This window comes from Tribolium madens, unplaced genomic scaffold (assembly GCF_015345945.1).
Source record: "Tribolium madens isolate multiple individuals breed KSU strain unplaced genomic scaffold, Tmad_KSU_1.1 Scaffold_7;HRSCAF=85;Tcas5.2_LG10, whole genome shotgun sequence".
NCBI lineage: Eukaryota > Metazoa > Arthropoda > Insecta > Coleoptera > Tenebrionidae > Tribolium > Tribolium madens.
This window is the reverse complement of record NW_025401050.1, coordinates 427372-451725: the sequence shown is the minus strand read 5'-3', so window position 1 is coordinate 451725 and position 24354 is coordinate 427372. Positions and strand designations below refer to the sequence as shown.

At 32.2% G+C, this 24354-nt stretch overlaps 1 protein-coding gene and 1 pseudogene across 1 annotated transcript; one reads left to right on the top strand and one right to left on the bottom strand.

Moving 5' to 3' along the window:
- The first annotated feature begins 2619 nt into the window (after positions 1-2619).
- On the top strand, positions 2620-6950 carry LOC123009703 (eukaryotic translation initiation factor 4E type 2). Its single transcript, XM_044406182.1, has 4 exons — positions 2620-3004; positions 3059-3257; positions 6314-6717; positions 6766-6950. Exons 1-4 carry the CDS (start codon positions 2946-2948, stop codon positions 6803-6805), a joined length of 702 nt encoding a protein of 233 aa, XP_044262117.1. The 5' UTR covers positions 2620-2945; the 3' UTR covers positions 6806-6950.
- A 9708-nt stretch (positions 6951-16658) lies between these two features.
- Positions 16659-23966, bottom strand: LOC123010136 (annotated as a pseudogene).
- Positions 23967-24354: the final 388 nt, after the last annotated feature.

The window sequence follows — 24354 nt, the reverse complement described above, 5'->3', positions numbered from 1 at the left end:
AGTAAACTTTTGATTAACAACAATTGCGGAATTAAAATTTCGGGCAGTATTGTCATTTTCATAATGTAAACTCTGAAACAACGTTTACATTAATAACCTCATTTTTTAATCTTGTCATGTTTATATCATTTGGACTTAAAAAATAGCGTCACCGACAGAAAAGTTTAATTGTCAAATGTCAGTCATGATGACAGTAAAAGGTAGTTTACAGTAAACTTTTTGAAGTGACAGAAAAATACTGCCCGAAATTTTAATTCCGTAACTGTAGGTACGTCCAGTATTTGTCAAGCAAAACCGTATCCGGTTGCAGTGTTTCAAATTATTAACAAAAATACATTCAAATCTGTTACCAACAGACTCAATCTTTCTGAATCACTTCGTACAATAAGCGGCAAAATTATGAAATAATCTTGTTTATTAAAACTGAAAATATTTTGTTTTGACAAAAATGCTCGAACAGGTCAATTTTCTTTTTAAGAAATACAAAATTTTTAACTTGATTTAAAATTGTATGTTTGTGTTTTGTTGATGTTATTTTACTTTTTGGATGATTTTTTTCCGAAACTTTATGTAGTATTTATTATTTTGTTTTTGTCATTTTTTAAATTAAAAAATTTATCGAATTTGCTAAAAAAAATTAGTCGTTTCCATTAAAAAAAAAAAAAACGTCAATGACGTCCTTCCTTAAAGATTGAGAATTTTTGTCAAAACAAAATATTTTCAGTTTTAGAGCTCATTCTGGTGGTATATCTGGTGGCGAACTGACAGTGACAGAAAAGACACTTGGAGTGCGCCCACTTGGTTAAGATAAAAAAATACATGGGAGTACTTTTTTTCTCTAAAAATTTTGAAGACAAGGATTGTTAAGAATATCATTTTTGAAAATTCTTTCCATGCGTTAAAAATTTAATAATTCGTTCATCATTCTTCATCTTATGATGTACGAGTACCTACTGTAACCGTACCATTTGTATTTAATTATTCGGTAAAATGTGTTGCCTATGCATTTTTGAAAATTTTATTTGACTCTGCGGTGACGGATCACGCCACAGTGGGAAAGGGGGGATTTTGTTTTTTTTGGGGTTTTCGAAAAGTGGGAAAACAAAGGAAGGTGTGGTAGTCGTCGTTGGGCAGGCGAAGAGTGAGGAGAATTTTGTTGTTTTTCCTTTTTGAATTAAATTTTGGAAATTGTTGGGATGTCGACTACACCCGGGGGTCTTCCATCGAGGAAGAGAAGGAAGCGTCGTCGCTTGGAGGAGGCTGCAGAGGAGACCGTGGGGCTCAGGAAGATGAGACCGGACGCGACAGGGGGTATGACTAATTACGTCACCAAAAACYTAAATTCTGTATCGATATTACGTGAAAATTGTGCCMAAAARYTTGTTTTCTTCATAATAATCATGATTGTTGTTAATTTGCCATGAGTTCTGTAAGTGGATAATTCGTCTGGTAAAAGATTAAGTTTTCGGGTTTGTTTTATGTAACGCGAGATGAAAAGTAAAACTTCTGTAGCTTCTCCTGGTTTCATGCATGCTGCATTGCGWTCTGTCTTTTACTGTTCTTTACTCTCCTTTAATTGGGCAATCATATCAGCAAAGTCCRGGTAGCTGATAAGTAATAACGCTTCCACGTACACAGGGCACAAAAGAGGAGCTTGTCGAAAAAGGACGGTTTTTGCCCACTAAAGAGACCATAGGTACAATACCATTGTCGACTCGACAGAGTTGTAGGGTTTCGAGACGCGATTGTTTGATTGATTGAGAGTCCTTGATATATGTTTTTCTTCCTTTCTCCTTCGATACAGCGGTATCGGAAATTGTGTTGTAGATTTTTGGTACATTGGATTCGAGGTTTTCACAGTAAAAAAGAAAAGAAACTGTTTCATTAGAATACCTTGATTTGTTTTTCAGAATGTATTTATTAATTGTTCGAGTTTTTTTTGTTGTGACATAATTTATTTGATAAATTCATTACCAGCAAATTTCCTATTGTTGTTTTATTTAATTGTTGAATTATACTTCATATTAATAAAACATTAGTGTTTTATTTCTTGATTATTTAATTTTACTCCCATCCGTTTGTTCAGTGCTTCGAAGAAACGACGAAGGATTATTACGAACAAACTAACAACAACAACGTAGGGTTATCTTATTTTAAAAAGGGTCCAAAACTACTCCGATCACACGTCATGAGCAATTCTCCCGCTCAAATTTGAATTTTTCTAGAGCATTTTGAAATGCCGCCATTGAATACAAACTGTAAGGTTAGACTACTTATTATAATTTTTTAAAGAATAACAGTAGTTTTAAAATATTATTTCATACGACGCCTATGAACAATATTTTTTTTTAATAGTAAACACATGTTTAGTGTCAAAATTCAATCATTTTTGACAACGTCAGTTCGCCACCAGATTTGGAACAAGCTATAACAAGTTTATTCCATAATTTTGCCACTCATTGTATAAAAAAATATTAATAGTTTGAATACTTTTGGTGTGCAAAATAATTGCCATTTTTTTAAGTTAACGGAAAATTATTATTATTGTTATTATTTTCCTGAAATATATAATAAATTTTGTAATTGTTTGACACGTGTAAATATTTAATTATTTTGAATTTAGCGGGAAATTTTCTATTTGTACCGACATTCATGTAGCCAACATCACCACGCCAAACAAACAAATAATATTCATGTTGTGTTGCTCTTTATTACTAAATTCTTTGTTTAAATATTTTCGGTACATTTCTCATGTTATCATCTTTTCGTTACCAAACTTTCCCTGCCTTAAATTCCCTCAAAATGAAAATAAACGTCAAAAGATTCCCTAACAAGTATTGGTACCCCTGGAAAACAAGGTTAATAAAAAGTGTCAGTTGATTAGACCACTCAGCTTTTAAAAAAGTGATTTAAAGCTATAGAAAAGTTCTGTGATAGTTAATTTGATGGTATATAACGTAAATAACCCCCCCACAACCGGCACCATGTCAAACAAATACGAACCGTAAGTGTCTATTATTTCATTCATTGTTCGATGTTTATTTTGTTTGGTGGCCAGCTTGAAACACCACGCGGAAAACTCGGACAGTGGCAGTGGTGACGACGAAGTGGGGCCCTACATAACTGATTTGGGAGCTATCGAGTATCCTCCTGGTGAACATCGATTACAACATCCGTACTGTTTGTGGTTCTCCAAGAGGCCGTCACAGGTGCAGGGCTCACAAGGCTATAGCCAGGCTTTGCGGCTGGTGGGACAGGTTGGTAAAGGCTTTTATAATTTGTAATCAAGAATAGTATAGAAAACTGTAAATTCATTCATATTTGTAGATATTTATTTGAAGCATTTTAGGTTTATACAGAGTGTCTCTGTGTTAAACTGTCCATATAGTTGTAACATACTGCTTTTAATGATAGTAGAAAAAATTGTGTATTCTACTTTAGAGAAACTCTTACTTAGTCCTTGAATAATGTACTGCATATTTTTCACATTACTTACCCTCAATTTGTTATTGATTTAACTTTAAAGTAACTTTATCAACGAACAAAATATTTACTAAGGTGGTCTTCGCTGGTGTAGGTATCTTATATTTGACTAGAAAAAATTTTACTTTAAAGATGGTCTGACCCGAGATCTGTTTTCAAATCTGTGTGAAAAATAAAATTTATGGGTGGTGTACGAAAGCATTTTAAGAAATCTTATTAATCTTAAGAAGATCGTAGATGAGACTTTCTCTAGAAATCAAACGCAATAGGGAAGGATCTAAAAATAATAATTAAAAATTCGCCTTTAATATTGGTCTTACGAAACTATTCAGGTCATCACAAAAATTTTGTTAGGACTACTTTTATTTAAGAATCATATTTCAATGATTTTTTATTTATTTCTAATACAAAATACGGGGGGTATGTCAGAACTCGCGCCCCAGGGAAAAAAATCAAGTAAGATAAGATACAAGGAACATGGAAAAAATTCTATCTGTCAAAAAATTTTGACATTTAACATTTTTTTATGTCTATTTAATGATGCTATATCTTGTATATGTTTTTTATAATTATTTAGTGAAGGTACAAAAATTTTGCCAATAAAAAACCACAAATAACATTAAACAAAGTTATCATTTAGGATACAGCTTTCTTGTTTCCTCTTCTAATAGCCTGTAGCAAAAAAACTTGGAAAATTATTTTTCCAACAGAAATAAATAGATTCAAAGTGCAAAATTTAAACTCTCATAACTTCGAAATTTTTATAGATAATTTTTTTTTAACATTTTCCATGTCCTTGGTATCTTACCTTATATGACATTTTTCTCTGGGCCGCGAGTTCTGGCGCACCTGTATTGTTGTACTGATAACCTGTGCAATTTTATAGTTTTAGAGGGTTATAAAAATTTAATTATTGGTATATTCTATAAAGAAAATTTACTGCAGATATCAGCCTGTCCAGTTTTTAATGACAAAGTTACTAGGTACAGCAACCTATCTGCATAATAATAAAATTATGTTTGTTTTTGTATTTTTTTTGCATTAATTGCTTCGAAATTGTTCTTTCTGAAAGTTAAATTATACAAATGAGAATATTAAATCGTATGATTTGTATCTACAATCTAATCTTTTGGCATAAACTAACTACTTTACGAAAAAATAATTAGTACATTATCAAATACTAAAAAAATGTGATTATTTTTATAAAAGTATAAATTTGTTCTAAATTTCTTTTAGCTTCCGAGTTTTGTTAAACTTTTAATTTTTTTTAAATATCAAACCTTGTAAAACTTATTTTACAAACACTATGATCTAGACCTAGAAATTACAACTATCTAGATTTTATTCAATTTTAAAAACAAAGTTCAAAACATGATCACATTTTTAATTGCACTCTAATTAATTTTAAATCTAATAATTAAAAAAGGCCACTTGGTTCTATACTTTTTGTTCACCTTATACAAGAATTTGGTCAGACTCATTATTCCTCGTAAATGATATTAAATTTAGATATTAAAATTGTTATTAACACATTCTTATTTTTAATGCAAATTTAGTTAAAGGGAAATTCATGTAAGCCGTTGAAACTTTAAAAAGCGCCCTTCAGTTTTTTATTTTCTTTATCTCTAAGAAAACCATTTTGGTTTTACACTATTTACACAAAAAGTTTTCAAAAAGAAATTTCGATACGAGCCGCGTAGCTGCGAGTTTATTAACAAACGATTGCTTGAATGGTCTTGTGTAACGAGTCTTTTATACAATTTTTTTATTTTGAATTTTTTATGCTGTTTTTAAATTTTAAAGAAAAAAAGAAACTTTTGCGACAGTTGGTGATACGTATACAGGTTGTTTCAGATCTCGCGCCTTAGAGAAAAATTGCCATGTAAGGTAAGATACCTAAAACAGAAAAAATGTTATGGGAAAAAATTATGGGAGTTTAAATTTTGCACTTTGACTCTATTTATTTCTGTTGGAAAAATAATTTTCCAAGTTTTTTTGATATAGGCTATTACAAGAGGAAACATGGAAGCTGTATTCTAAATTGTAACTCTGTTTAATGTTATTATTTGCTGCTTTTATTCATTTTCATTAAATCGACATAAAAAATAAATCTCAACATTTTTTGACAGATAGAATTTTTTCAGTGGTATCTTATGTTACTTGAAATTTTTCTCTGGGGCACGAGTTCTGAAACATCTTGTATAGTGTCATAAAGCCGTTGGAAAATGGCAACGTAGCCTGGCAGATAAGGTCATTTCTCCGGGAGGAAGAAGAAGAAGCCATTAAAAAATTCAACTGGAACTCACACTTGTCATTGTGCTTAATTTAGAAATTTTCAAGATTTTTCATGTACACTTTATTGCAAAAAAAAAACCGCAAATTGTCAAAAACAAAATTGTCTAATTTTTCAGAGATTTACATAGTGTGAAAAAGGTTGTATCCAAAAAGGTTAGAAAACTATCAAAAGAAATGTTGTATTTGGTGGCAGTGCAGTGTCATAGTGTTAAAAACGAAATGGAAAAACTTAATAGCAGTTTGGAAGATGCCTGACAATTATGAAATTGTGAATTGTGAGAAAGACAACGTCAAAAAACTGGCATTTATTAACAGGCCAAATTACATTATAAAAAAAATCAATTTACGTTTTTTTGCACTCAAGTGTACGTCACCAAAAATTTGGAAAACTGGTAAAAAATATTGAAAGCAATTCACTTTCAAGGTCACTAACATTAAAACCATAAAATACACTAGACTGTTGACGCACGCAAATGAGGAACATTTTTTTTGCTATTATTGATTAATTAATTTTTAATAGAAATATTTGTCTTAGGTGGGCACCGTGGAGCAGTGGTGGGCTCTGTACACACACATCGTCCGTTTGCAGGACATCCCGGCCCACCGCGATCTGCACCTCTTCAAGAAGGGCATCAAGCCCATGTGGGAGGACGCCGCCAATAAAAAGGGCGGCAAATGGGTGATCCGTCTACGGAAGGAGCAAGCGGGTCGCGCGTGGGAAAACTTATGCATGGCAATGCTCGGCGAGCAGTTTATGGCCGGAAACGAGATCTGCGGTGTGGTGGTCTCCACCAGGTATCAGGAATATCTCTTGAGTATATGGAACAGAACAGCAGCGGATCAAGCGACGACGGCCAGGATTAGGGATGCGCTGAAAAGACTGCTTAATATTCCGGCGAGTGCCACCATGGAGTACAAAACACATAATGATTGTCTTAAGTAAGGTCAAATATTAAAATGGAGTTGGAGTTATTAAGTTTGTTTCAGGGCGTCTAAAAATATACCGAATAATGTACTAAAGAGTTGATGTCAGAGAGGGAGGAGTTAAGATTGGTTGTTTTATGAATTGACGGCGTTGTATTCAGATTATTGAATTGTCAACGTGTTTGAGTCTGAGTTGCATAAAATTCAAAAAGTTGAAGACTATTTGTTTTATTGTTTCCCGTTTCCTGGTATCCAGTTCAGGTATGCAACACACCATGATCGATCACATTTCTTGATAATGATAACTTAAGAGAATTTTGCAGTTGCAGTTCTTGTTTGAAGTTGGCGCCAAAATAATCACATGGACAGAAATCTTATTACAGAAATTGCACTCCAAATATTCTAAAAACATACAATCACCATCCGAATTTGGTTTTTTGTCACCTGTGTTTGACAGCGTTGCCAAAGATATAACAAAATTCAGTGCAAGTGTAATAAAATATTGCATACAGGGTATGCTCATTATCACCATACTGCAGTCAGCAATACATCTGCATAGGTTTCATGGATTTTGATTATGAATTTTAAAATTAATAAAACATAGTTATCGCGTGACTGACACAAAGAAATTAACAAGACAGGAAACACAATTTTTAAGGTTAATGTTTATCTACCATTGGAAAACACTTAAGAGATTCAAGCATTTTTGGAGCTTTTCTATACAGGAAACATTATCTTTACAAAGGTTCAACGGCAGAAGCTTTTTTTCCAAATTCGCCAAAATGAGAATCAGATGTTTTCTCATCGTTCCAATGCATTTTGAAATTTTGATAATTTGTGACAAATAAAATTATCGAAGCAATGTTATCGTGGATTCATAATTGGTTTTTCAATCTAAAATATCCACGTTAACTGTGCAAATGTATTGTGGGTTGTATTTTCAATTCCGTCAGGCTCATTATCACTCGTGAAATACCCTGCTTAAAATGATCAATTATAAGGTTGGTTTTAAACCCTATAAAGGGAATAAAGTTTTTTAAAGAAGACGTAAAAAGATAAAAATAGTTATAAAAAGCATAAATATGGGTTTTGGCAATTAACAAATTTTTAATAAATAATAATGATGCAACTACCATTTTTTTTTATTCAAAAACTCCTAGAGACAGAGTAGATATGGAAAGATTTTTTATTGATCATGTAGGTTCACAAAGTGAACAAAAATTCTGGAACCAAACTTTTGTTTTTAATTTTTTAATCAATTGTCTGTTTTGTTTTGTTTTTGAGTTTTGATTTTTTTTCAAAATGGCAACTTATGTGAATTTTTTTTATGAAAATTAAATACAATGTAAATTTTTTAACCTTTAAATCATAGCTTTTGGAAGAAAAAAGTATTTTATAGTTGGTTGCGATTTGAAAAAATTAAAAGTTATGCAATACTCCAAAACAAAAAAATGAAAAATTGCTTTATCATTCATCAATTATTTTTTTTTCAAAGAATGAATAGTTTAAGCATAAAACGTTCACTTCCATACTTTCTTTTCACGTGGTATGTATATTTTTTCCATATTTGTATTTGTGTTATTATACAGGGTGCGCCAGACATTTTTTTATATCTATTTAATGATACTGATGATTTTGTATATGTTTTTTTACAATTATTTAGTAAAGGGACAAAAATTTTGCCAATAAAAGCCGCAAATAACATTGAACAGAGTTACAATTTAGTATACAGCTTCCTTGTTTTCTCTTTTAATAGCCTAGACCAAAAAAACTTGGACAATTATTTTTCCAACAGAAATAAATAGAGTCAAAGTGCAAACTTTAAACCCTCATAACTTCGAAATTTTGATAGATAAAATTTTTTTAATATTTTTTCCATGTTCCTGGCATCTTACCTTATATGGCATTTTTCTCTGGGGCGCGAGTTTTGGCGCACCCTGTATAAATACTATAACACCACCACCACTTTGCAGATTTCGGTGCAGTGTTGTCAAATTAACATTTTCATTTTTTGCAAAGTTTAGAAAATACTTTCTTTAACTCAAATCAAAACATCTTTGTGTTAAAAATAGAAAAATAAGATTTTGCACATTAGTAAACAATGTTTGAATTTATCTTTGATGTATTTTTATATATTTTTTATTTATTATTATATATTTTTTTGTTTATTTGTTTTTGTAAAAAACATAATGGTAATTAAAAATAACCAAATTGTGCAATTTTCAAGAGTAATGCATATTTTATTCCTATATTTTACTATTACTTACTTTTCTTTTATTTAAACATACATTTTGTAACCTGAATTGTGTATTTTTTAATATACCTACCTACCTATTTAATTTAATATAAAAAAAAAATGATAAGAAAAATAATTCATTTTAATTTTACAAGTGACAATCTGTTTGTGCTTTTGGCATTAAATTTGCAACAGAACTAAGAAAATAACTATTTATTTTTAAAACAAAACATAATTTTAAAGCATTTAGAGAGACATGAATAAAAAGTATGGAACCAAACGTTTTTGTTGAAACTATTTATTAAAAAAAACTAGTTGATGAATGATAAAGTACTTTAAAAGTGTGACGTCTTAACCGGAATAAAAGTTTTAATTTTTTTTGTTTTGGAATTTTGGAATATTTTTTTATTTACGGTTAGATAAGCTTTTTCCCCCCTTTCCAAAAATGTTTCAAAAAGTTGGGGGTGCTTTTTAAAATTTTAAAGTAAGGGTGGTTAGTGACTAGGGGATGAAACCTCAAACGTATTTTATGTTATAATTAGCTCATTAGCTTGTGCACAGCATCTTCAGCGAGAAAAATTTTCGAAAATAGCGTGTTATGTCAAAAACATGACAGAAAATTAATAAATGTCCAAATTACAGTAGTCCAGCTATTATTTGAAACTTTTAGACAAATTGGTATCATTTTTGTAACCTAACAACAGATATAATTTTTCAATCAGACTCTGGTGTCCTTCTGGGATTGGTGGAATTAAGAGTCTCGCAACTTTCTTATGCGAGCAAAAGTTACTTCTTCGGCTGCACTTTTTGGCGACCTATTGCCGCTGGCATTTGACATTTTTCTCTGGGGCGCCAGTTCTGGCGCAGCCTGTATGTTACAGTTGTAGTGAAAAAAAATTTGCTTTTTAAATAGACATTAGAATCAAGGAAAAAGTATTATAAAAACAAAGTGTTATGAAGGGGCCTTACTAGTAGTAATAATTTACAAAAAATTTTCAATTTAAAATTTTTATGATTTAAGGTTTTTTATAGCCTTCCCGGGTTGCGTAGCATATCAAAAAAAATGTTGTTTTTGAAGTTTTTTTTGCTGGATCGTAGGAAAAATTATGTGTTTTACACTGGAGGAAAGTGTCTTTTCTTCCCTTGTAATACAAATAACAATTTTTCCATAGTCCTGATATCTTATCTTACTTAGTATTAGTATACACTTGCTTTCAAAACTTTCGCGTACACCTATTTTTCGCTATATTAAATCAGGATTGTAGTTAATCAACGCTGACATTTAAATTTGAAAAGTCAAAATGCCTCGACTGCAGAAAGACTGATAGAAAGAAAAAGTTTTGATCTTTTCCAAATTAGAGGATGGGTGGACGATAAGGAGTATTGCTACTTCTTATGAGAGTATTAATAAAAGCACTGTTCTACGAGGAAAGAAGAGATGGAAACAAGACTGGACCCTGACTAGAAGGCCGTCTTCGAGAACCTGAAATTTCAAACGTGAAATAGGATGCAGTCCTCTTGGATAATTTAAGGGAAAACCTTTTTAATACGACCAGACAAGACCTTTCTTAATGTACGTAATAACAAGAAATTGATTGGAGTATGATAAATGTATTGATGATGACATTTTTTTTGCATATCATGTTTGAAACGGCTTTTTATGAAATGTATTTTTCTTTTTTGAATACAATGCGTTTAATGTGTTTAAAACGAAATTATAAAAACTTAAAAACAAAACAAAAAATTTCGTTACTGTAGGTATTGAATATTATACTTTTTATAAAGATTTACATAAAAATGTAAAAGACCTATGTACTTTTTCATTTAAACATGTATATGAATATGCTACAATAAGAACTACTCTTTTGCAAATCATGTTAAGTATGAATTATTTTGGTGCCCATTATGTATTAAAAACCCTTTGTTTGCTGATACTTCATCAAGTTATAAGAAAGTTTGTAAATTAAAATAAAAGAATTATTTTTTATAAAGTTTTTTATTGATTATCTACTTAATACAATTTCCATACATCAATAATAATAAGTGTTCTATTACATATTATATCTTCGAAATTTAAATATGGTAATACTCTTATATAGCCTAATTGATCCCCGTCGAGATCTCCGCCACATATATAAGCAAGGTCTGGGAGGTGGTGACGTTCAGGTGGAATCACTATCTCCTCAATAATATGCTTTAGCATAAAAGTTTCATCTGAAATAAAAAAAATAATTTCACGTATTAAGATAAACAAAATTTTAACCTACCCATATTTAGGTGGTCTTGTTCTAAAACTTTAATTTACCAAGTGACAAATTTGTTTGATTCGTAAATATTATTTCATTTTTTTATTTGTAGTTGCGTTATGTAGAATGATCAAACTGTAAATAAAAATTAATCACATTTGGGTGAATTTAAATACAAATACATATCTCTCCAACAAACCATAAATGTCCGTTTATCTATACAGGGTTATTCATAAATGTGAAGCAATATTTGAACCTCAAAAATGACCCATAAAATGATGTTAATTTAAATAATAACTCGTTTCCTATCTCTACTGATAAGAATTTTACAGCCCTCGGAATGTGGGTATGGAAATTTGATTTTTTTGTAATAACTTTCTACTGATAAGAATTTTACAGCCCTCGGAATGTGGGTATGGAAATTTGATTTTTTAGTAATAACTTTGGAACTATTTGACCAAATATTATAAAATTTGGAACATTTCCCTATGACAACATACCTTTTGAACTGGTAATCACGAAAACCGGATACATCCACTCAATTTCCAGTTCCAGCAGTTGCAGGTCACATTTTCTGTGTTTTTCCATTTTATTGCTCTCTTAACACCAATTTTTTATTGAACAAATAGATAGAGTAATCAGTTTCGAATAAAAAACGCATAACCTCTAATACCCCTAAAATGGACCGTTTCAAAGATATTTTATTCTTCGACACTGTCAAAATTTACGGTTTTTCTCCCGTGTAAGGAAGTTTTGACAACTGTTTGGCATTTCTCAATACAAAACGTCAAATTATTTTTAACAGATTTAAAGCAAGTTTAAGCCTTGTTGACTCTAATTCGAAGAATAAAATGTTGTATTCCACTCGTTTGAGTGTAAATCGGACGCTTTATTCCACCTCGTGGATGGTAAAATCCACTCGGTCAAATAAAGAGTCCGATTTACACTCAAACTCGTCGAATAAATAACTATTAATTTAAACTAAGGACTGCACAACGCTGAAATCAAAAAATAGGGATTTTGAATAAGTGGTATCCATGGCAACCAATGACCATGGTCACATAAATCGCTACCAGGCATCTGTTAACTTTGACGATAAATTTTTGTGAWTTTTTTATAAATTAAATGCTACGAGATCGATTTGGATTTATTGTAGATTACATTTGGAGTCTGAAGTAAACTCTTTTATTAAATATTTTCAATTAATCGCCCAAGAATCGTCCAATGTCAAAGTTGACAGATGCCTGACAGCGATTTGTGGGACCATGGTCATTTGTTGCCGTGGATATGATTTATTCAAAATCCCTATTTTTTGATTTCAGCGTTGTGCAGTCCTCAGTTTAAATTAAAATATCTTTGAAACGGTCCATTTTAGGGGTATTAAAGGTTATGCGCTTTTTATCCGAAATTGATTACTCTATCTATTTGGGCAATAAAAAATTGATGTGAAGAGAGCAAAAAAATGGGAAAACACAAAAAATGTGACCTGTAACCGCTGGAACCGGAAATTGAGTGGATGTATCCGGTTTTCGTTATTACCAGTTCAAAAGGTATGTTGTCACAAGGAAATGTTTTAAATTTTATAATATTTGGTCAAATAGTTCCAAAGTTATTACAAAAAAATCAAATTTCCATACCCACATTCCGAGGGCTATAAAATTCTTATCAGTAGAGATAGGACACGAGTTATTATTTAAATTAACATCATTTTATAGGTCAATTTTAAGGTTCAAATATTGCTTCATATTTATGAATAACCCTGTATATACAGGGTGTTCCGTTTTTATTGTTACAAATTTAAACAGGTGATAGGATATTCAATTCTAAGACAAAAGTTTCCTATATACATGTATCGAAAAATGCTTGGTAAGGGAGCTACACCCCCTGGAAGGGGGCTAATATGTTTTTTCTAATATTTCAGCAACCATTTAAGATAAACCTACAAAATTTGGTACAGATGATAATCTTTATACACCTAAACGAATTCAAACATCAAATGTCGAAATTTTTAATCAGGGGCGTACGAAACTGGGGGAGTTTAAGGTAAAAAAATACCCTATTTATTTAATTATGAGAGTCTAAATTTTGCACTTTGACTCTATTTATTTCTGTTAAAAAAGTAATTTTCCAAGTTTTTTTGCTACAGGCTATTAGAAGATGAAACAAGGAAGCTGTATCCTAAATTGTAACTGTTTAAAGTTATTTGTGGCTTTTATTAGCAAAATTTTTCTACCACTACTAAATAATTATAAAAAAAAACATATTACAAGATCATCAGTATCATTAAATAGACATAAAAATATTCAAATGTCAAAAAATAAATGTCAAAATTTTTTAAGATATAGAATTTTTTATCTTGTCTTACTTGAAATTTTTCTCTGGGGCGAGAGTTCTGGCGCACCTGTTTCGTATCTTCTCTTATTAGTCTTGTGGTTAGGTAGATGTTCCTAAAAGAAAAAAAATCGTTATAAAAATAAACAAATTTCAACTTGTTCTATCTTGTCTCATTAACACTGATAAGAAATGGTATATATTAATTTTATTAATTGGTATTTATTAATTTTTATTAATTACTGCCGAATTATCTGTTTTCTAAAGATCATTGGTTTTTATCTGCAATAATAAGACCGAAATTTGTGTCCTGCATGAGGGATCAGTCACAATTTTTTTAAATGCTGTCAAGGTCATCTTCAATCTAATTTCAAAATTGCCCATTCACACAACTAAAATTAATTTTTGCAAAATTGCTGTTACTTGATCTTGAATGTGTACGCGAAAGTTTTGAAAGCAAGTGTATTTATGTAATCAACTCATATAAAAACATCTGCAGCCATCATGTCTGACCTCCCCTGACCGGTTAAAAACTGATAATAATATCAAGCAATGCAAGGCAAATTTGCATCTCTTGTTACCAAGAGCCTTGCAATGTGCTGACTAAAACAAAATATTCGGTAATAATAGAGAACTAATGGTAATTGGTACTTGGATCTTATTAAATTAGTAACTTTTCAACACACTTTGGTAATTTTAATCAAAGCATTGGTAAGTGTGAACGTGTGAGCGAAAGTGCCATGAAAAATTAGCGGTGCTATATTACAGTAATTTATTACTCTACATTCAAAAATAAAGTGTTTATTTTTTTATATTTTAATTATGGCCATTTTGCATTATGTATAGACCCGCTGCTCCACAAATGATAAAACTTACAGATAATAATAAATCGATGCTCTACTTTGATCGCATCTAATAATTTTCTTCATAATAATATTTTAATAACAATTCGATACGACCGTAGATTAAGAAAATTTTATAAATTTTTAATTGAATCCATTGACATTAACAACAAACAACTATGTGATTTCAAAATGATTACAATAAATAATGAGCATGATTTTTAATTTTTGGATTGATTTACCTAATATTATTAAAAAAATTCAGAACTGAAAGCAAGGCGTGTTCAACATTTTTTTTTTCAAGTTTTTAATGCCTTAAATGTTTAAGGGCTTTATTTTTTATTGTGTAAATGTTATATTACTAGTCGTTATTTTATGTTATTGTTATTAATTTATTTATCTTATCACATTGTACGCACATTTTTTAAGTTTTTCCTAATTTTAACCTATATGGACCTATTGTTGGTTTAGATGATATCAAAATAAAATGTATAAATATTGTTTTTTAATTTTTTTATGGGGGCATTTAAGCATAAGCTTGCAGCACACGGGCAGCAAATGGCTACGGTGCTGGCCATTATGGGCACAGGTGCGCTGGTCTATTCTGAGCTAACCCTACAAACAAAATAAAATCGGACTCGGAGGCTTCACGACGGGAATTGTGGGAATAAATATCGCGTATGAATTTTCGAATATATTTTTTACCTTTACAAGTTGTCGTTTTCAATTATCATATCGGGTAAAGGACGTCTCTCTTTTTTGATTTTCAATTGTTTTTCCAATGAAAACTGAGAAACCCTAGAAAACATTTTTATAATATCAATTTGTTAATAACACAAAAAGCCACAACAATTTCAACTAATTCGACATAACAAAATGCACGTGCTGTGCTGCCGATTGCATTGCAATCCCTTCCACCTGTTTCAGATTTTATTAAAAAAATCCAATTGATGAATGATAAAATGTTATAAAAGTGTGTCTCAAAAATAAACATTTCGAAATTTTGTTATTTTTGAGTTCAGCAAAATTTTATTTTTTTTCAAATGGCAACTCACTATACAGGGTGATTCAGATAAGATAATGAGCCCGAGATTCTGACCATGTAACTCAAAAAACAAATTTCATTTACGTCTTAATCTAATTTTAATTGCGATTTATATTTACAATCCAAGTTATTTTATACCAGGTGAATAAAAAGTATGGAACCAAGCGGTTTTTTTTGTAAACTAACCACTTTACGAAAAAAATAATTAGTGTAGCGTAAAGTACAATTAAAATGTGACCATTTATCAAGAATAACATTTTTCGAAATTTCTTTTAGTATTCGAGTTTTGAAAAAAAATTTTTTTAAATGGCAACCCACCATGACAATTTTTTTAATTAAAGATTATGATCTAAAAATAACATCTAATTAAATAAAATTGTTTTTAGCCCGTACTTTATTTCTAATAAATTGGTAAATTTGCGTTCCGTGCTATCATGAAGATTTTTCAAACTTAACCGAAGGGGTAATTTCATGCATTTGGTCCTTGGAGAACCCGGTTTTTTGTGCACCTGCTTTGGGGTTGTTCTGGATGGAGCAAAAAATCCAATTAGAACTCATTTTCTTATATTTTTAGTCAATTCGAAACCACCCCAAAGTATCTGCCTAAAAATCAAGGCTCTCCCATGAGCATGAAACGACCACTTCGGTTAAGTTCGGAAAATCTTCGTGATGAGCTCGAAACGCAACTTTAATAATTTATTAAAAAAAGTACTGACTAAAAAACAATTTTATTTAATTAGAGGTCATTTTTAGATCATAATCTTTAATTAAAAAAATTATCATGGTGGGTTGCCATTAAAAAAAAAATTCCTAAACTGAAAGTGTATGGCCATTTTTGAGACACAAAGTTAAAGCCGATTTGAACACGTGCAAAATTCATTACAATGGCCGTTGGTGAACTAAATTAGCGAAAGGAACGCAATTAACAATTGTCAGGAAAATTACTTTAGGCCGGTGGCAATTTTAACAACTCACTACTTTAATAATTTTGAAAGTACTCAACCACTTTGAAATAATCCTGTCAGGACAGCTGGTGCCAAGGTGTCGAGGTCAGGTCATCATTTAATGATAAGGCAACGTCTGTAAAAATAAAATGGGGGTGTGAGTATCCAGTCCATCGGAGTGAGACGTCCACAATCATAATTCGTGAATAGTTAAATAGAACAGTGATTAACCCAAAATAATTATGCAAATCTATCAACAATAAAATATGTACTTCGAATAGGATCAGTTGAGCTCTGTCCGGGTATGAAAGGTTAGATAAATTGCAGTCCTGGTTTGAGTAGGACTCCAGGAGCCTAGGGAAAACCAGGTTAAGGGTCAACCCTTTGCTCATAGATTCCAACCAGCCCGCTTGCCTCTGGACGTGCAGACATCGAGAGACCACATCGCAGTCCTGACGTACAATGGTCAACGCTGACCTGTCAGTAACCACTTGCCCTGGGAGTGCAATGAGTACCTTGGTAATATCCTTCCGGACTTCCGGACCCGCATCCAATGGGTCCTTCAACCCCGGCAGTGCAATGGATATTATGATAGCGATACTACGATCCAGTGACCTAAATAAAGGGGCGGCGCCTGGGAGTGCAATGAACACCTTTTTGACCTACCACTCAGCTGCTAATCACACATAGCCCTGAGCGTGCAATGGAGYCCCTCTTCATAGCGCAGGTAGTGTTCGTTCCATTTGAGCCTCGACGAAAATCATAAACACGGTTACGAGGGTACTGGGAGTGCAATGAATGCCCTTTTGACCAACCTGCTCAACTGCTAATCKCACATAGCCCTGCCCTGAGCGTGCAATGGAGGTCCCGCCGACACCGATGATGGGCTCATTCCAGGATACCTCAACCAAACGGGGCACTGGGAGTGCAATGACCACCTTTTGGCACCCCTCCTCCAGAGACTATTCTGCATCTAGACCTGGTTGTGCAATGGGCGCAGGTGCGGTGGCCGCTCCAGAGTGCTAACCCCACAAACAAAACAAAAACCAGACCTGGAGGCCTCACGACGCCGTGACCCTCCAGAGTCCCCTGTTGGACTAGACTCAGCGGTGCYATGGACAGGTAGTATCCCACTGACCCGCCCTGCTCGACGACTAGCCGTGGATAAAGGAGGATAGACAGACTAATAGTTTAGCTCGACATGTCGGGGCTCAACTTAATAATATTCATCAATTATCAACAATCAATTCAAATATCAATCTCATWAAATATTATCAACTTCAATATCTTCCAATTAAATACCATCGACTGATTTATAGCGCATCAAATCAACTACAGTTTGATACTCTACTCAATACTCACACAGGTTTCTGATGAATGTTTTCAACAATGATAAATATCAACATCACAGCGATTAAAATAATTATTAAACGACTCACCCTACCGTTGATATGGCAAATATCATGAATCTCTACCACTTATTGGATTGGAAAACATCACACACCAATAGAACCAAGATTACTCAGTGATAACTCACTCACACCAATGGAACCCAGATTACTCAGTGACAAACTCACTCACACCAATGGAACCCAGATTACTCAGTGACAAACTCACTCACACCAATGGAACCCAGATTACTCAGTGACAAACTCACTTTTGAATTAATTTGCAATAAACACTCACACTCGAACTCAAACTACCCCGATGAAGTGTGGGTTAAAACTAATTCTAACTCGACGATTTTTGGAGAATTGGTTCTCACAGTCTTAAAGACATCTGGTTTCGATCATCGACCACTCGGGGGTGGCTTGACTTGACCCTCGTAAATATTCCAAGTTTTATGGGTTTTCACAGAAAAACTCTCGAGGTCTGTTTATAAAAACGTATTTAGTTAATTACTCGAGATTAGAAAACGATGTAAGTATCAGGAATAATATTGCAATTCACTACAGAAAAGTGAGAAAAAAAAATAAAAATTACGGTGGAAAACCTTGTCTTACACAACTGATGATTTCTTTTTAAATTAGTAAAACTAAGTAAGTGTCGAGAGGTCAAGATAATTTATAATCGACTCGTCCTTGTATCCGAAAACGTATGTCCTGTGCGTATGACTGTGAAACGTCAAATAAAATGACAAGTGGAAAGGTAAAATATGCCATGATCAAGAAGATGATGATTTTAATAACTAAAATTATGATTTACATTAAAAAAAACGGTCTTATGATTATATACGTCGGCGATTAATTTCAGCCCATTTTGCTGTTTTACCTTTCGACTTGTCATTTTATTTAACTTTTCACGTGCAGTTAGTTCAAAAACAGACATAGGTACTTACGTTTTCAGATCCAAAAATGAAAAATGACTAGATTACAAAGTATCTCGATCTATCTAATGTTCTTATTTAAAAAATTTTAGGTCATAAGGTTTTTATATTAAAATTTAAATATAAAAAATTAAAACTTTCGGTTGGCAAATTTGGGGAGGGGGGGGCTCGCCCCTTGGGCCCCTCCCCTCGATCCGCCCTTGTTTGTGAGTCCTACAACGTGAACAACCGTACAGGACGGGCCTGATAGTGTAAAATCTGTTTTTTTTTAAATGGAAATGCCAAACAGTCTTAACGTTGGCATCACTAGTAAATTTATTAATGGTAATTCTAATAAAGGAAGTTGGCAGTTCCGGTTTTTTGAATTAATTTGAAAACAATGTCAACACAACGTCAACACAAAAAATTTAGAGACGTAACACTAAAAAAGAAACAAATTCGGTACACTAACAGTTTTTCGAAATTTGGAAACGAATAGCAAACAGGAAGTTAAAAAAAGGGCCTGTTAAAATGTAGACGCAGTTTGTAATGCAGGTTCGCTTAATATTCTTAATTTTCAGCAAGAAATCGACAAGAATACAAAATAAACATGAATGAGAAAGAACCTCGGAAAGAACGCAATTAAATTAGTGTCTTGTGCATTGTTTTTTGAGGAATGAGTTGAAAAAGTAATAATTTTGAAACTAAAGCTGAAGAAGAATTTATAAAATGCATCTTCAAAGTTTTTGTAGCAAAAATCTCATTTTTGTCCTCAACATTGTACTTACTTGCGGTGTGTTTCTGTCAAAACTATTAGCACTGAATTCTGTCTTTAGACCTTAGGTAATGATGTCTGTCCTCAGGTATTCAATTATAGCGCTTTCAAAGAGGAAACAGGCACACAAGATTCATAAAAGTCAAAATTTTGACAACATCTCAATAGGAACACATAACCATAATTTTTTAACAAAATTTCTAGGGACAAAAACAAAGAGCAAACAAAATTTGTGGCTATGGAGACAAGCTGATACCAATTTTTTTACTAAAATTTTGACATGGTAATTTCCATTTAAAAAAAAAGACCAATTTATCAGTTTGCATCAGTAACAGTTAGCGACTCAATTTTTCCAGATAGTCAGAGTGAAGCCGGAGTTAGAGCACAGTGCATATTGAAGTGTATAGTGGGTTGCATTTGGATTAAAATGCGCTTGCGTAACCAAACTATTGCCTGCACGGCGCAAGACGCAACAGGAGTGCAACAGTTGATCGGTGGTTGTTTGTTTATGTGGTTGGGTGTGGTGGTATCTGGTGATACGTGATATGTGTATGACTATGTTTGTGATTGTGTCGGTAGTGGTTTTCAAACTGCAAAATTCTAAAGATGGACCACTATTGTGACGGAACTAACCAGTCGAGGCGTCATGTCAGTGCAATGAGAGGGGCCTTAATCGGTAAGTTTTCTTATTTACTGTGGATTTTTTTGCGTTTAAGGTCAAGAAGTGCATCATGAGGTATTATGAGATGTTAAAAAAATTACCAAAATTACAAAACTGCACATGAATTTTTATTTCGTCTTAGGCACTTGCCGTTTTTAGAAAGAAAAACACGCAGAATTCGGAAACGGATTTGCGTTAATAATGCGACAGTACCTAATAACTGATAATAAAATAATACATGTTTTTTTAAATCTATTAACTATAATAAAATAGTAATGCTAACCTTGCTTTTTCTCATCTTTTTTTATACAAAAGGATTGTTATGATGAGACTTTAAATTTTCGGGTGCACAAATGAAGAACTATGTATATACAGGGTGTTTCACATAATTTTACGAGGCCTGCGCCTGTAAGATGCAATGAATAATACATATTCCGATGCGAACTCGATTACAAATTTGAAAAAATTGGATAATCTTCTCTAGTTTGCTCTAGAATCATATTCATGCCGTCTCTTGATAGAATAAATGATAATTGTTTTTGAAAAACTGCAGTTTATGAGTTTTAATGAAACAGTGATTAGTTTGACAACAACTGTCATGGGTTTCCAAAAATGAAATAATTAAATGTGTGTTTTTTGTATCCAGTGTTTTGTGACTTTTGAATATTTGGGTGCGTACATTAGGCGCAAGCCTCGTAAAGTTATGTGAAACACCCTGTATATTATTTTGGCACTTTTTATCTAGTTATGATGAGCTCTATAGATGTTTTCATCTCGCTCGTCCTCCATGCTTATAATAATAATAATAATAATAGTTTTAATATCAGATTTACACATTATTATTTAACACTTTTTTTGACATTTCTGAAATGTCAAAAATCAAACGCAATTTTTGGATGGCCTACCATGTTTGGACATGGAAAAGGATTTTTTGGCCTCCTGACATGTAAATGTCAAATTAACGTACAATTGACACCTATTGAAAGACTGTATTTACAGTCGCCTGGGGATTTTACGCACGGACGTGTGTAAAGTTTTACCGCACGGCCAAAATTATCTTCATAGACATTTATTAAAAAAAAACATTTTGTAAAATGGTAACATTTTCTGCAGCACTTCTGATTTCTGGTGGGGTACACGTGGGGCTATTATCGCTCGACATTTTGAAGCATAAAATCACCAACAAGTCAATGGTAACAAAACTTTGTGTCTGCAACGTTTTTGCGTCTTTTTTAATTGTTTGGCATTAAAGTGCATAGCCACCGTGATATTTATTGTCAAAAGTATTTGTATTAACTGTTGTTGTTCTGGTTTGGGTCTAAAGGCCGTCGTCGGTTGGAATTGCTTGTATTTGTATTAATTCTGAATTTTGTAATTTTGGATTTTTGTTTAAACGTCAGCCAACAGCTTAATACAAATCTTGTGTGTTAACCATTTTACAGTGCTCAATTATTAAAGCACTCCGCTGCGCGTCGTGCTTCAAATTCATTTCGAACTGTAAAATGTAGGTTACCGCACACGAATGTAAATAACTATTGTGCTTTATCAGCATTTGAACACGCAGTAAATGAATGCACATGTTTAGAGCGCGACGCTTTAATCCTTTGCGGCCAAAAAGTCAAAAATTATTAGGATTGATTTTATATTTGGGTCAGTAATGTATCTTAACATAGTAACAAAGGAATAATTTTCAATTTTTTTTTTATTTCAATTTTTCCAAAAATTAATGGTATGCCCCGAATACCACCGCATCGAAAAAAATTAAATGTATAAATTAAAAAAAATAACAAATAAATTTCTTACAAATAACTTATTAGTAGAATATATATGGCGGTGACGTCACAGAAATCCAAGATGGCGTCCATAATGACGTCACTCCTCACGTCACAGAAATCCAAGATGGCGTCCATAATGACGTCACTTCTGACGTCACTCCTCACGTCACTCCTCACGTCACAAATCCAAGATGGCGCCTATCTTAACGTCACTTCTGACGTCACTCCTCACGTCACAAATCCAAGCTGGCTCCCCAAATGACGTCACCCACACCGTCAGAGAATCCAAGATGGCGATGATTAGAAAATGACGTTATAAAATTAAATGACGTCACAAAAAAAATTTAAGATGGCTGCTGCTGACAGATGTCAGTCAATTTGAGGTTATAATCATAGAAAATGAAATAATAAAAAAATTTTTTTAAAAAAGTTGCTTGTTGAGATTTTGCAATTTTGAATTATGCAACTTTGAATTTACCTATTATGGGTTGTGCGGTATGCAATTGTGAATACGTGTTTTTTGGGTTGTATAACTCTGAATACAAAAACTTTTTAGACATTATATGCGTCATTTCTGGTATTATTGTTATAGTAAAATAAATCTAAAACAAAGTAAAGTTCGAATCCGGATTAGGATATTTTTTTTATTGTGTTTTAGGTAATTAAAAAAAAACAATTATAAATGGTAAGTATATAATATATTTATTAAATAAAATACATTGTTAAGAATAATGTATATTAGATAAGTACATACATATTGGGTATTATTTTTTTTTATTTTATTTTTTTTTTGTCAAGCCGAAGGATTTAGGGGCTGGGGGGTATTTGTGTCTGTATCTGTGCATGCCTCCTCAGCCCCCGCCCAATAACCTTCGGCTTGATATTTTAAAAATAACAAAAAAAAGATGGAGGCTTCATGATGATGTTGATGTGTAGTTATAGCAGCGGGTGAAGGGCAGGCATCGTCTAGATAGAAGAAGAGACGTCTATGATGATGATGATGATGTTTCTGGTTTTACGTCATCGGATCTTTAAGAAAAATAATAATTGTAATAATAATAAGTATAAAGAAAATAAAAATTAAAAATTTACTTACTCTGAAAAAGATACTGATAATTTTTCTTTTTTGCTATTTTCAATAGTATTTTCTTTCGATATATACATCTTATTTTTAGATGCCTTAATTTCTTGCTAAAATAAAAATATTAAATAGAAAAGATTTATAAAATTTAAAATTTGTTTACTTGTATAAATGACATTTGCTCTGAAATTTCTTTTTCTTTGTTTTCATTATTAGCGTTGTCTTCTGTTATCGTATTTTGATCCGGTATATTTGTCGCTTGCTCTTCTGATGAAATATTATTTTCCCTCTTTACGAGGAAATACACTTTGTGTTTATGTAGATTATACTTTTGTTGCTAAAAAATTAAATAAATAAATAGTTTATAAAATTAAAAGTTTGCTTACCTGTAACTGCTCCGCCAAATTTTTCTTTAAGCGTAACTGATATTTCAAAGCTCGTTCTTGGGTTTTCGCTTGATGAAACGTAAGATCCTTCGATGTTAAACACATTTCTAGCGATTGGACTTTTAAATTTCCATCAATAACAATAGGAAAATACGCGATTTTGCATACATTGATATCAAACTTACTAATTATATTCAATGTATTTGTTCGAATGTCATCCCAAAGTTTTTTCATAAAAATAAAATTAAATAAAATTTTTGGATCTGTAGAATCTGTTTTAAAATATGTGATGTAATCTATATTTCCTAAATTGTAAAATTTTGTTAAGTTACTCGTGTCTTCTTTACGTGGAAGACCTTCTATATAAATATCAATGTCTGTATACATTGTGGTATATCCTTTTATAAAGGCCGCGTATCCTCCACTTAAAAAAGCTTTTCGGTTTTGCGAATGAAATTTCAATAAAGTCTTCCATACTTTTTTAAGGATATTTTATTCTTTTTCACCATGTATACTATTTAAAAAATCATTAAGTTCTAGTATGTTTAAATGAAATTCAACGTTTGCTAATGACATTATTAATATAAATTTTAACTTTTAATTTTAGGTGTCAACAATATAGTTGACTAGATACTACTCGAAAGACATACACATGAAAACGCTTTTATACTCCTACATAATCAACCGGATGAGACATGTCAACCACCGTTTCCGTGCAAACATGTATAGACTTGAATTAATTGAGTCATATTGTAGGGCCATTTTTGAGACACAAAGTTAAAGCCGATTTGAACACGTGCAAACTTCATTACAATGGCCGTTGGTGAACTAAATTTGCGAAAGGAACGCAATTAACAATTGTCAGGAAAATTATTTTAGGCCGGCGGCAATTTTAACAACTCACTACTTTAATAATTTTGAAAGTACTCAACCACTTTGAAATAATCCTGTCAGAACAGCTGGTGCCAAGGTGTCGAGGTCAGGTCATCATTTAATGATAAGGCAACGCCTGTAAAAATAAAATG